Source organism: Leuciscus leuciscus, assembly GCF_965113295.1.
Source record: "Leuciscus leuciscus genome assembly, chromosome: 13".
NCBI classification, from domain to species: Eukaryota; Metazoa; Chordata; class Actinopteri; order Cypriniformes; family Leuciscidae; genus Leuciscus; species Leuciscus leuciscus.
In genome coordinates this window covers 24,139,237-24,152,712 of record NC_138737.1, presented here as the reverse complement: position 1 = coordinate 24,152,712, position 13,476 = coordinate 24,139,237, and the positions used below count along the sequence as shown (strand labels likewise).

Below are 13,476 nucleotides of genomic sequence, written 5' to 3'. Positions count from 1 at the left end.
CTAATTATGTATTTACTATATTAATTATTTAATCAATCATCCCTCTATTGACTTGGCAACATGCATACAGGATATTACTTCAAAAAAGATTACAACTAACATGAAATAACAATGAAACAATGCTTCTACAGCATTTATTATTCGTAGTTAATGTTAATCTCAAGCTTTACTAATACATTTTTAAGATCAAAAGTTCTATCTGTTAACATTAGTTAATGCACTGTGAACTACATGAAAGTTAACATTTTTGAAAGTTAATGATGTAAAAAAAATATATTGCTCGTTGTTAATGTATTTTTATTTTTTTATTTAAGAAATTAGTATTTATTTGTATTATTTAATAAATGAGTATGTATTTAAGTGTTGCCAATAATTTCAACCTTGGCAACTGAATAGATCTGAATGTTTACTGACAAAGACCTCAGTATGTTGTCATGGTAACCACCAGGCTCGAGTGAAACATTATCTTTTCACTACAGAGATCCATCAGTCTATCAGTGTTGTGTGTAATATTGAATCAACTGCACACACAATGTTTTCTGTCACTGTTTCCTGTGGTAAACTCAAGGTACACACTGTACATATTACTGTATTGGGATTATGGACTGACAAACTCAGCATGTAAAAGAGAAATTTAACCCCAGTGTTTTGTTCTGTGGTATTGTTGGGAATCTCACGTGCAGCTAAGCATGATGGGTGTCAAATTATGGAGTCTGGGTAGATCCTGGTTGTCAAGCTGAATCATTCATGTAGCATCTGGCAAACACAGCAAAAGCAAACGCTCCAGTTATCTATCTACACCTAGTTAAGCCGAGGTCATCTAGGTCAAACTAGTAATTGGAAAAAAATTCCCATGTGACTTCTCACAAGTTCTGCTTAATCTAATAATCCATTCCTGTCGGATAAATATATCTGTCATTCCTGAAGTTAAAGTTTTTACAGTTGATTATTTTTAAACTACTATCATTTTTACCACTTAATATAAAAATAAAAACTCCACAAAAATAAATATAAAAGAATACCCCACAAATTCTATGAATAACCAAACCATATGATGCTTCAAAACATTTATTCATCATTATATAATACAATCTCTCATAACAGAAAGTTACAAAGACAGCGGTATATGCTCATGACACAACAGAGGACATTTCTTAATAACAAGTGGTGCTTTTTGAGAGAGATTAGAGTGCAAGTGAAAATGACATAAACAAACCGAACTGGTATACAGGAAAAGGTGTAGAAAGAGATAGACAAAAAGAGGTGCTCCAAAATTTCTTTAAAACAAGATCCCAGCTTTATAATGATTTTCATCTTTGATTCAATAATCTTAAATTCCACAAAATGACAGTCTATACAAGTCTAAAATTACAAGTCTACAGAAGCTGTATGTAAAACTTTGGGAATGCTTCAGTATCTGAATCATTAAGGCCATTGGTTACATGTGCTATACAAACATATAGATATAATATTTACTTGTTAACTGGGTTTTGTGCCTTCATCTAGTCTTCAGATCCTCATTAAGCAACTACATTTGGCTGCCAGAAAGACATGAAGTGGATTATACAGCAGAGTGGACTGGCAGACATTTTTAGATATAAATTCAAGACAGCTGTTGAACAAAAGCTGAGAATATAAACCTCCATTAGAAGCGTCTGAATTGAAGCGTCTAATCATGTGGTAAAAATGGGATAAAGGGATAAACAGGAAATTTTAAGGAGGGAGCAGTCACATTCTTTATATCAGTGAGGAAGTATTAAGAGTTTGCATGATTAAACAGCAGGAAGTAGAAATGACACATCATGTTTCTGTGTGTGTAGTGCAGCTGAAGCTATCCGAGTGACAATAATAATCTCCGATGCACTGACTCTCTACAGGGATAATCTGGGTCAATCTGTGAGGGAGGGAACGCTGTAAATCTAGGGGGTGAGGGAGATTAAGGGGCTTGTGAAGCAGAATATCCCATACTTGCTTTTGTATGGAATCATTTCTATTCTAATATCTGCTGTCAAGCCAGTATCTACTACGTATAAAATGCACTCTTCTATTATGCTTGTGCCGAGGAAAGTGTCTGTTCTGTGCTTTTTTGTCAATATTATAGTGTTAAAGAGAAGTATAAATAGTCATTTAAGTTTTAAATTCCTATCCGAAGCAAATTTAACTTTACTACTAACAGGGACAGTCCACTTTGAGAAACTCAAGGTGAAGTGGTCTGAAGGGCACACTGGTGATCGGGCCAGTAATTCTCAAAACTGTGTGTATGTGTGTGTAAGTTTGCCAATATAATTTGAATTCTATTCTTTTCTAACATGGTCAACCTAAAATTTAAAGCTCAGTTTCTAATGCACACACAAAAGCTTGCTCAATGACAAACAGAAGTGTTCAAGATAAAGAAACATGTTTAAGGGTTTGTTCACACTTCACTTGTTTTGGTTTGATTAAAATAAAATGCGATTGCTCTGTTAGTTCGGTTCATTTAAATAACTGTGAACGCTGCCATCTGAACCCTGTGCGCACCAAACAAGCGGACTGAGACCCACAATATCAGGGGTTCTTGGACAAACTCTGGTGCGGTTCAAGTGAATACAACACAGACCAAAGATAAACAAATCAAAAACAGGATGTGATGTCACTAAAAAAGTATAGACTGCTCAAGCATACTTGGTTGGTCTCGTCATAAGAGCTACGTTTCCCATTAGAGTTCAGTACAGGCATCAGAACCGAGTCTCCTTGCAGCAGATCTTCATTGTGCAATGGAGGAATTCCTGTATGCCAAGTAAATGTCCCAGCTCTGTCACACCACACTGTGTGAGTGTGTGTGAGAATAAGGGCAGTTTAGTGTGTGTGTGTGTGTGTGTGTGTGTGTGTGTGTGTGTGTGTGTGTGTGTGTGTGTGTGTGTGTGTGTGTGGATGTCACATGAGATGTGCAAATCTGAGTGTGGGAATAAGGATTAGTGAATGCTGGGTAAGTGTGTTTGCAAAGGTAAGGCAAGTGAGGAGTGTCAGTGGACACAAATGAAACACGATCACTTAGGAACAGCATTATAAGGTTATCATACAAACATACATATGAAAAACAGAAAAACTCAATTCACTTTAACATCATGAATAGTGAACATTATTAAAAAACGAATTTTGGTTTAATTATACACTGAAAAATAAATAAATATACAGTTATACTGTATTATAAATAAATATTAATGAGGTGTAGAAAAGCGGTGGAAAGCAAAACATAGAGAAAAGGGATTAAATTGGAATCAGGGTCACTGGGCTTAGTGTGTGTGTTTAAGGAGTGTGTTTGTGATCCAAACACCCAAAAATAATGTATGTGTAAATATAGTAATGTTTGAGTAAATTCATGTGATCCATTGTTGGTTCCTGCCTTCTGTTAAATTCACAGTATGGCCATCAGAGTGAGTGTGTGTGGGATATGATGGGGGAAGGGAGATAGATTTGAGTAGATCCACATGATCCCTTAACAGCATTTGCTAAGACACTCATAGACCTTTAAATATACCCTTTCTGTCTACCAACCAGTGATTGTCAGTATTTCCCTCAGGTCTGCAGAAACCATACAAATATCAGGTATCTGGCAGTAACTACACTCCAAATGACGTTTCAACAACCACAGACTCTTGCATTATAGATTAATCTACCATCATACCTGTGCATTTCAGTGTTTGGACTACACAAATAAAAATGTTTCCTAAGAATATGCTCAAGCAACAACTTACATCAGTGTTTGAATGATAAACAGTAGTCTGTCTTAAAGGTTTCAGCTTTCACAGAGCAGCAATGCGGATCCACTCGGCTCTATATAAACATTATAAAAGACAATGGAGATAATGAATCCGGTTGGGCCACAGAATTATGGTGCACTTCGCTTATTCTCATTTATAATTTACATACAAGCTAGAATAGTTGCTAAAAGTAGCTTAACACAGTGGATATGATATGTAAGAGAGAAAGTAAATGGCCCACAGGTACGCTGACAAAGGACGTTGATTGCATACAAAACGTTCACTTACTGACTTCAGAAGAAATATTTCATGTTCAGTACAAGTTAAGCTCAATCTACAGCCTTTGTGGCATAATGTTGATTACTACAAAAATGTATTTAAACTTGTCCCTCCTTTTTCTTTAAAAAGAAAATCTGAGTTACAGTGAGGCGCTTACAAAGGAAGTAAATGGGGCAAATCCGCAAACATTAAAGTGCCTTTACATTTTGCTTTTAGTTAAAAAAAATGTTGTGGTAATAAACATTATGCTTTACTTGTATTGAACCCAAACATTCCTTTAATCCATTTTGTTGATGAACAGTTTGGTTTATCTTGACATGATGACAGCAGTAGTAAACGGAAGTGGAACATAAGAAAGAAAGCAAGAGTAATACAACAGGTAGGCATGCAGGTGTACTGTAAACACACCTCAGCATGATCAGATCATCTGCTGGCCGGTGGATTGTCGAGGGTTGGAGTGTGTGTGTTGTGAGTGTGTCCTTCAGGTTGGACGTTCTGCACTGTCTCCACCAGGCTGCCGCTGGGAAGGACCACGTAACGCGCTGCCACTTCCTGACCCTGCTGTTCCCGTAAACCCTCCTTACTGTGCCAGACGCCATACCCGAAATACACCAGAAGACCTGTGACAGAGCAAGAGGACAAATTTGATTATGTGACCAGGCTGGTTTAACTGTTTAAAGGGTTTGTAGCAGTGCTGACAGGATCTGAAGATAATCATGTTTGGACTGATCTTCTCTTCCCACAGATGAGTCCAAAGCCAATAAATGCTGAGACACTAAAGACAATAGTTGCCTTGTCTCTTTAAGAGCTTGCACATGGTGAAGCAGCCGACATTTAGCTATTAGCTTTGACTAAAAAACTAACAAAATAAGTCTATAGACATGACATGACATTTACAATTTATGTTATTTACAATAACTCATTAAAACTAGATGGTGTTTATATTCACCTGTCAGGGAAACAGTTTGAACTCGAGGCTATTAGCTACAAGCCATTTCCAAACAAAATGTCAGAGTGAGAAAATATTTAAAGGGACAGCTCACTCAAAATGTATTTTCTCTCAACATTTACTCTCCAAATCTGTGACTAACAATTTATAATTCATTATGTTCCTTACACAAAGCTATTGGATGGGTTTAAAAAACTTTAAGGGTGCTTTTTTGTCTTTTTGGAGCTTTCATTACCCTTCAACTGCGAATTGAAAATACAGCCAATGGAAACATGTCAATTTTGCAAAAATTCCCATATAATCGCAAAAAAACGTTTTTACGCTCACATGAGGTAGTTTTTCAGGCAATTAAAAAACAAAACAATTTCACAACTGCAAATGGAAAAGGTTTTTTTTTTTTTTTGGAATGACTTATCACGAGAGGAATGTATTTTGTGTGTTTTAGTCACATAACATTGGGTAATGGAAGCGCTGTCATTTCGCAGTAGTTTATAAAATATACATTTATAAAATATTGCAAAAGTTTTGCGCAAATCTGTAATGGAAACGACGCGGCTTGTAATGGCTGCCATTCTCTTTAATGATAGGAAAAAAGAAGGTCAAACACTCAGCTTAACATCCCTTTGGTGTTCCACACAAGAAATAAATACTTACAGAATGGAGCAATATGAGGGTAGATATTAGTTTTGGGGTGAACTATCACCTTATAATTGTTTTCAGTAATTTTCTTTAATGCTGTTCTGTACTGAGTTGGTCAGTTCAAAAAAAGTGTATATATCTCATTTGCTGCTTTACTTCAGTATAGTAATTACTAAATTGATGTTTATGTAATTCACAATATTGTGGTGTAGGAGAAGTGAAAAGTGCTGAACTGGTACCTGCTGCGAGCCATATGGTGAAACGGATCCAGGTGAGCGGACTTAACTTCAACATGAGAAATACATTCAGGAGGATGCTGAAGCCAGGAACAAATGGCACCAGAGGAACCTGAATGATGAAACACAAACTAGTGATGGAAAGTCTGACTCATTTACATGACTCTCAATCTCAGTTGGTTTGAACGGTTTGTTTAAATCAACTGGTTCAAGAAAACTATTCAGTGATTCTTTTACATACATCCTACATTAATGCATCATCTTGTGGTTCCTAGCATACAAGCATGTTTTTACATTTATTTATATGGTTTTATTAATTTAATTAAGTTTAGAGTAATTTCTTGTGTTCATTCAGTTTGTTGCAGCCAATTCAGCTCCTAAAAAACAAAGACATTTTGAACTTATCTAATTTACATTTGTATTTAAAAATGCTAAAATCTATTTACATATTTAGGCTGAAACTATTTTTGCATGATTTTATATCAGATATCAGTATCATCAGTTCAATCCCAAATGCTCTTAGTACTTATCGGTTGTCACTCATTACACATTGAAGTTCAAAAGCTCAGTCAGTTAACATTTAGCAGATTCTGTAAGGTGTACATAAACTTATGACCACAACTGTACAGTACAAGCAATTGTAAAATTTCATGATGTAGGCTTGCACAGAGCAAATAAGACGAATATTTGTCTGCATAAAAACATATGTGCTTCAGTAATAATCTAAATTCAACTAATTAGGCTACGTGTACAATACATTCATTCCCACTGTTTTTAAAAGTGATAGTTCAATCAAAAATAAAATTGTATCAACAATTACTCACTCTCATTTCATTCAAACCCATGAGACTTATATTCATCTTTAAACATAAATTAAGACATTTTTAATGAAATTGAGAAATTTCTGTCCCTCCATGAAAAGTCTAATCCCCCAAAACATTGTTCATAAAGAGAGTGCTCTGTATATGTTTGCTGATCAATATATAAATAAAATCCAACATTAAAATTCATATGGATTTCTTTTACTATCTCTTTATGAACTTGTTTAACAACTGAAGAATAGGAGAATAGATTCAATGGAGCACAGGAATCACTCTAAATTTATTAAAAAATACTTCATTTGTGTCCTAAAGATAAACTGAAAAGTAATTGATGACAATTAACATTTTTTGGTAAACTAACCCTTTAACTGTATGATATCTGTGGTTTTCTGTGGATATCTTAGCAGATAGAGTGAGGAAATAAGTATTTGAACACCCTGCTATTTTGCAAGTTCTCCCACTTGGAAATCATGGAGGGGTCTGAAATTGTCATCGTAGGTGCATGTCCACTGTGAGAGACATAATCTAAAAAAAAAATCCAGAAATCACAATATATGATTTTTTAAACTATTTATTTGTATGATACAGCTGCAAATAAGTATTTGAACACCTGTCTATCAGCTAGAATTCTGACCCTCAAAGACCTGTTAGTCTGCCTTTAAAATGTCCACCTCCACTCCATTTATTATCCTAAATTAGATGCACCTGTTTGAGGTCGTTCGCTGCATAACGACACCTGTCCACCCCATACAATCAGTAAGAATCCAACTACTAACATGGCCAAGACCAAAGAGCTGTCCAAAGACACTAGAGACAAAATTGTACACCTCCACAAGGCTGGAAAGGGCTACGGGGAAATTGCCAAGCAGCTTGGTGAAAAAAGGTCCACTGTTGGAGCAATCATTAGAAAATGGAAGAAGCTAAACATGACTGTCAATCTCCCTCGGACTGGGGCTCCATGCAAGATCTCACCTCGTGGGGTCTCAATGATCCTAAGAAAGGTGAGAAATCAGCCCAGAACTACACGGGAGGAGCTGGTCTATGACCTGAAAAGAGCTGGGACCACCGTTTCCAAGGTTACTGTTGGTAATACACTAAGACGTCATGGTTTGAAATCATGCATGGCACGGAAGGTTCCCCTGCTTAAACCAGCACATGTCAAGGCCCGTCTTAAGTTTGCCAATGACCATTTGGATGATCCAGAGGAGTCATGGGACAAAGTCATGTGGTCAGATGAGACCAAACTAGAACTTTTTGGTCATAATTCCACTAAACGTGTTTGGAGGAAGAAGAATGATGAGTACCATCCCAAGAACACCATCCCTACTGTGAAGCATGGGGGTGGTAGCATCATGCTTTGGGGGTGTTTTTCTGCACATGGGACAGGGCGACTGCACTGTATTAAGGAGAGGATGACCGGGGCCATGTATTGCGAGATTTGGGGGAACAACCTCCTTCCCTCAGTTAGAGCATTGAAGATGGGTCGAGGCTGGGTCTTCCAACATGACAATGACCCGAAGCACACAGCCAGGATAACCAAGGAGTGGCTCTGTAAGAAGCATATCAAGGTTCTGGCGTGGCCTAGCCAGTCTCCAGACCTAAACCCAATAGAGAATCTTTGGAGGGAGCTCAAACTCCGTGTTTCTCAGCGACAGCCCAGAAACCTGACTGATCTAGAGAAGATCTGTGTGGAGGAGTGGGCCAAAATCCCTCCTGCAGTGTGTGCAAACCTGGTGAAAAACTAAAGGAAACGTTTGACCTCTGTAATTGCAAACAAAGGCTACTGTACCAAATATTAACATTGATTTTCTCAGGTGTTCAAATACTTATTTGCAGCTGTATCATACAAATAAATAGTTAAAAAAATCATACATTGTGATTTCTGGATTTTTTTTTTGATTATGTCTCTCACAGTGGACATGCACCTACGATGACAATTTCAGACCCCTCCATGATTTCCAAGTGGGAGAACTTGCAAAATAGCAAGGTGTTCAAATACTTATTTCCTCACTGTATCTATTCCCCTCATTACTGCAGTATATATAACTAACCTGAAAGGTCTTGTTATTGGGCTGCTGTTCATGGACCCAGATGAGAGCCAGACTGAGCAGGAAGACCAGACTGAAGATGACCAGCAGCAGGGTGAAGCTCCACACAGGCAGATGCAGCTGGTTAGTCCCAAACACCAACACACCACTAAAAGAGACTGCACTGACCATCAGAGCCAGCACAGAGAACGCCACCACCTCCCCCGGCTCACAGTCCCCCAGTATACGGCCCAGGTACGGTTCCCAGCGAGCCTTCAGCGTCCCAGCAGCGCGTCTCTCCTTCACCGCCTTCTGCCTCTCCACCAGCTGAAGTTTATCAGAGAATGACTCATACTCCTTCGGCTCTCCGCTGTCCTGTGCAAAGGTCTGGGTCTCGTTCACTGCCACAGACGGATCCACCTGCTGCCCTGACTGGTTCAGTGAAGGTGTGGATGAAGCATCGGTCTTGATTCCTCCTGAGCTACCAGTACATTTATCCTGTTGGTAGCGGAGCACTATGATGCTGGCCGCTACAAAAGTGTAAGCAAGTAGAGTGCCAATAGAGAGGAACTGGACTAGTGCTTCTAGATCAAAGATGAGGGCAAGAAATGCCATAAGGCTGCCAAAAACAAGAATGGCGATCACTGGGACTTTGGTTACAGGGTTGACACGAGAAAAGACAGAGAAGAAGAGGCCATCCTCCGCCATGGCATACACAATCCGCGGGAGAGAGAAGAGGTTGCTGAGCAACACAGTGTTCATGGCTAGATGAAAGAGATTAGACAGTTACAATTAGACAAGATAGGAAACAGTATAACTCCATATTGCTCCATCTATATGAACATAACAATTATAGAGAGTAGAGACTGCTATAAAGTTCAGTCATGTCTTCCAAGAAAAAAATATTTTACATCAATGTGACCATATGAACATCAATATGGATCTCTACATACACTAAGTATCTCTACACACACTAACGTTCATAGGTTTGAGGTCAGTAAGATTTTTTTTGTTTTTGAAAGTCTGTTCTGCTCACCAAGGCTGCATTTATTTGATCAAAAATACAGTAAAAACCTTAATATTGTGAAATATTATTAAAATTTAAAATAACTGTTTTCTAAGAATATATATTTTAAACTGCAAGACTGAATATTGACTGCAGTGCAAAGCTGAATTTTCAGAAACTACTCTTTCGAGTAATTTCCTTCAGAAATCTAATATATATGCTTATTTGGTGCTCAAGAATCATTTCTTATTATTATCAATGTTGAAAACAGTTGTGCTGCTTAATATTTTAGTATACTTTGATGGTGTGATTTACTTGAATTATAAATTTTTGGTAACATTATAACGGTCTTAGTGCCATTTTTGATTAATTTAATGCATCCTAGCTATAGAAGTATACATTTATATATATATATATATATATATATGGCCATAAAATAAATACAAATTTTAAAAGACGTTCACTGGAGTTAATAATTTTGTTCAATGGGTAAGGTAAACATGCAAACAAACCATAAATTCCTAAAAGCGCATCAAAAAAGAAATGTGATGTTGCCTCAACAAGACAGTTTTCAACAAGACTGAATAATTTGCTCATATGATTGGCCACTATTATCTAAAATAAAATTTGTGAACGAATAGTTATTGCGTTAAATAAGTTGTTATTAAATGAAAAATTGTGTACATCTTTTGTTGTCATATAATTGCGTATATTTGCTATAATCACCCTGCTCACTATATATCAACACTGGCCATTGAAAATCCTCTATGTCAACCACTAACTCATACTCACCACAGATGGAACCCACAGCCACGATGAACCCGGCCCAGCTATATCCCCGTCTGAAGAACGCATCTGACAGAGCTGAGTTTGGGTCGAGTGTATGCCATGGAACCATCAATGTAAGAACTGTGGACACCAGGACGTACGCTGTGGCTGCCAGGCCCAATGAGATGGCCGTTGCTATAGGAATAGCCTTCTGAGGATTACTGGCTTCTTCACTGGAAGCCGCTATCACGTCAAAGCCAACAAAGGCATAGAAGCATGTTGCAGTTCCTGCCATAATACCTGAAAATCCAAACGGGGCAAAGCCTCCCTCCTGAGCGCTCCAGTTGACTGGGTCGGCCAGTACAAACCCAAACACCAAGATAAAGGCAATGACTGCCATACTGATGGCCGAAAAGATGTGGTTGAGCCAAGATGAGACACGAACACCAAATGAGATGAAAAATGAAGCCACTAGGAGGATGGAGGCCGCTAAGAGGTCTGGGTAATGAGTAATGAAGGGCACGTCCCAACGCATCACATGACTTTCAGTGAAGTTCTGAATGCGGTGATTGAAAATAGAGTCCAGATAGCCACTCCATGCACGAGCTACCGCAGCCCCTCCAATCATATACTCCAAAATTACATTCCAACCAATCAGGAACGCCCAGATTTCCCCAACAGAAACGTAAGTAAACATGTAGGCGGAGCCTGTCTTTGGTACACGGGCACCAAACTCAGCATAGCACAGCGCTGCCATGAGAGACGCTACTCCTGCTATGAGGAACGACACCACGACAGCTGGTCCTGCAGTGTCTTTAGCAACGGTTCCTGTGAGAACATACAGGCCTGAACCCACCATTCCACCAACACCAAGCAGAGCGAGGTCCACTGTGGACAGACAACGTTTCAGTGATGTTGCCATAACATCATCCTCCAGCGTCTTTAGCCTGTTCAGCTTCTGACAGAACCTCATCACTGAAGAGCATCCAGAAACACATGACGCCATCTTGATAGAGAACGAACAGTTGGTAAAAGAGATGATATGAAATACACGAAGGTCAAACCTGGTCCATAGTTTTCAGAGTCAAACAGGCCTTATAAACCTGAAATAAAAATAAACATAGAATAAATATAATATACTGAAAAGCAAAGTCAGAAATGAATGATTGTTTAGGCCGAATATATATATTCAAAGTGTGGTGAAATCTTTTTTTATTTTTTATTGGACATTTTATATATTTCATAACATTCTATTCTAGGCCTGTCTAGTGATGGGTTCAGTCCGTTTGTATTGACCTGTATTTATCAGATATGTACATCTATTGACTGTCTCAGTTGTTAACGTATGTCTAATGTTATGTGGTTATAGATGAACAAAAGAAAAACTAAATGCAGCTCTGAAAACACTGATTGAATATGAAGAATTTACATCCAGCAACTTCCATTAAATTTTATTACATACAAATCTACTATGATCGTACACAGCAGAGAGCTGTGTAATATAACATATAAGCCAGTCAATTATTCAACATGCATTTATTGTGTTATGAAATGTTGTGCATAATTTACACACAGTCACGGGGCCATTACTTCAAATCATGGTACATCATTTTAATGTAGACAATAGAGGTCCTTAGTAGACAAATTCAAACTATAATTGAGCCGTAATATTTGTTTTTATGCCATAATGTATATAATAAACCCTATGTATTAAGTTAGTGACACCTTTTGCAGGTAACCAAAAACCGCAGCCATCGATTTGGTACAGAAAGAATTCCTAAAAAGTCTGAACTGAATTACTAATTATCAATCATATAACCTGGAATAATATCTTTTGAATATGCAACACAAACGTTTAATAGTGTTTAATGCTTAATAAAAAAAAAACTCTTAATTTTGATTAAATGAATCAATCATAATAAGCAGTTGTGGAGATGTAACCAGGCCACAGTTTACACAGATGATGCTGCGGATGACAGATGGTGATTCCCGTTCACATCACAGATCATATCCGCTGCTTCTCTAGACTCACTGCTGGAGCGAGCCCTGGATGACGTCATACACCTCATCCTTATCTGAACATCTCCATTGTACAGTGCATTTACAACTCACTTTACTTATAAAATGATATAAAATACACGCTAAATGTTGATGCACCACCTTTATCCATAAAACGCAGCATTGATAATATAACCCAACATGAATTTGAGTCTGTAGTGATATTTTAAAGAGCTCACATAAGCTCACATTTAAGAAGCAACGATATTTTCTCGGCGCTGTAATCGTTTGACTGAACTAAACCGTGACAGCTCCTCTGTTTTCATCCCTTTGCTAAAACCACACGGTGTTGAGCATCGTCACGAAGACAGGTGAGAAACTGCCCCGCTCTGTTTCGCATTAACGACAAATCTCTAAGCATTAAAATATAATTTGTAAATTGATAAAGGATAGTAGGCTATGGCTTTTTACCTGTAATTGATTCTTGCGTTCATTCGTGTCGTGTTTGATGAAAGCGATGTTGTAAAGCGTCATTGAACAGAGCAGAGGGTGGAGGAGCGAACAGGAGCTGTTTCCGCTCTTAAAGGTACAGCACCTCATTAATGGATAATGTTTGTATGAAACCTCCCTTTACCTAATGCACTTTTGTATGTACACAGACATGCTGTTACTGATAATGAAATATTGAGCCACTTACTACTGTTGGAAAGTCAGATTCATTCTATTGAATCCTATCGGTGCTTCAGAAGTCCCTAGTATAGTTTTTTAGTTAAACAATTTTTATTAAAATAATACAAGTTTAATGTTGTCATTCTAATTATCATTCAAACCTTTTTTTTTTTTTGCAAAACTATATTTTTAGTCCCAAAAGGTAAAAAAAGAAAGAAAAAAGATCATATATCAAAGGGGCCTATAATTTCATGCTTTAATGCTTCAATGCAAATAGTTGTGTATTTTTTTAAACAAGTAAACAACAGGTTTAATCAAAGATATTCCATAATATATTTTAGGAG

The 13,476-nt window shown here is 37.6% G+C and overlaps 1 protein-coding gene across 2 annotated transcripts; it reads right to left on the bottom strand.

Annotated features, from left to right (window-relative positions):
- Nucleotides 1-1,052: 1,052 nt before the first annotated feature.
- On the bottom strand, nucleotides 1,053-13,123 carry slc7a4 (solute carrier family 7 member 4). Of its 2 annotated transcripts, XM_082187671.1 has the most exons (6): nucleotides 12,935-13,123; nucleotides 10,490-11,568; nucleotides 8,716-9,455; nucleotides 5,847-5,955; nucleotides 4,428-4,639; nucleotides 1,053-3,813 (listed from the first exon to the last, which is right to left on the bottom strand). In XM_082187671.1, the coding sequence occupies exons 2-5, from the start codon at nucleotides 11,469-11,471 to the stop codon at nucleotides 4,443-4,445; spliced, it is 2,028 nt and encodes a 675-aa protein (XP_082043797.1). In that variant the 5' UTR covers nucleotides 11,472-11,568; nucleotides 12,935-13,123; the 3' UTR covers nucleotides 1,053-3,813; nucleotides 4,428-4,442. The 2 variants fall into 2 exon arrangements, with proteins under 2 accessions (XP_082043797.1, XP_082043796.1); XM_082187670.1 differs by having other exon boundaries at nucleotides 1,053-4,639; nucleotides 12,935-13,122.
- Nucleotides 13,124-13,476: the final 353 nt, after the last annotated feature.

What these genes read in the sequence shown, in the direction of transcription:
- slc7a4 (XM_082187671.1), bottom strand. Translation starts at nt 11,471, where the DNA reads ATGGCGTCATGTGTTTCTGGATGCTCTTCAGTGATGAGGTTCTGTCAG. An exon ending in GGCTGTGGGTTCCATCTGTG is followed by an intron (nt 9,456 to 10,489) that starts GTGAGTATGAGT and finishes TCTTTCATCTAG; the next exon opens with CCATGAACACTGTGTTGCTC. An exon ending in CACCATATGGCTCGCAGCAG is followed by an intron (nt 4,640 to 5,846) that starts GTACCAGTTCAG and finishes GCTCTGTCACAG; the next exon opens with GTCTTCTGGTGTATTTCGGG.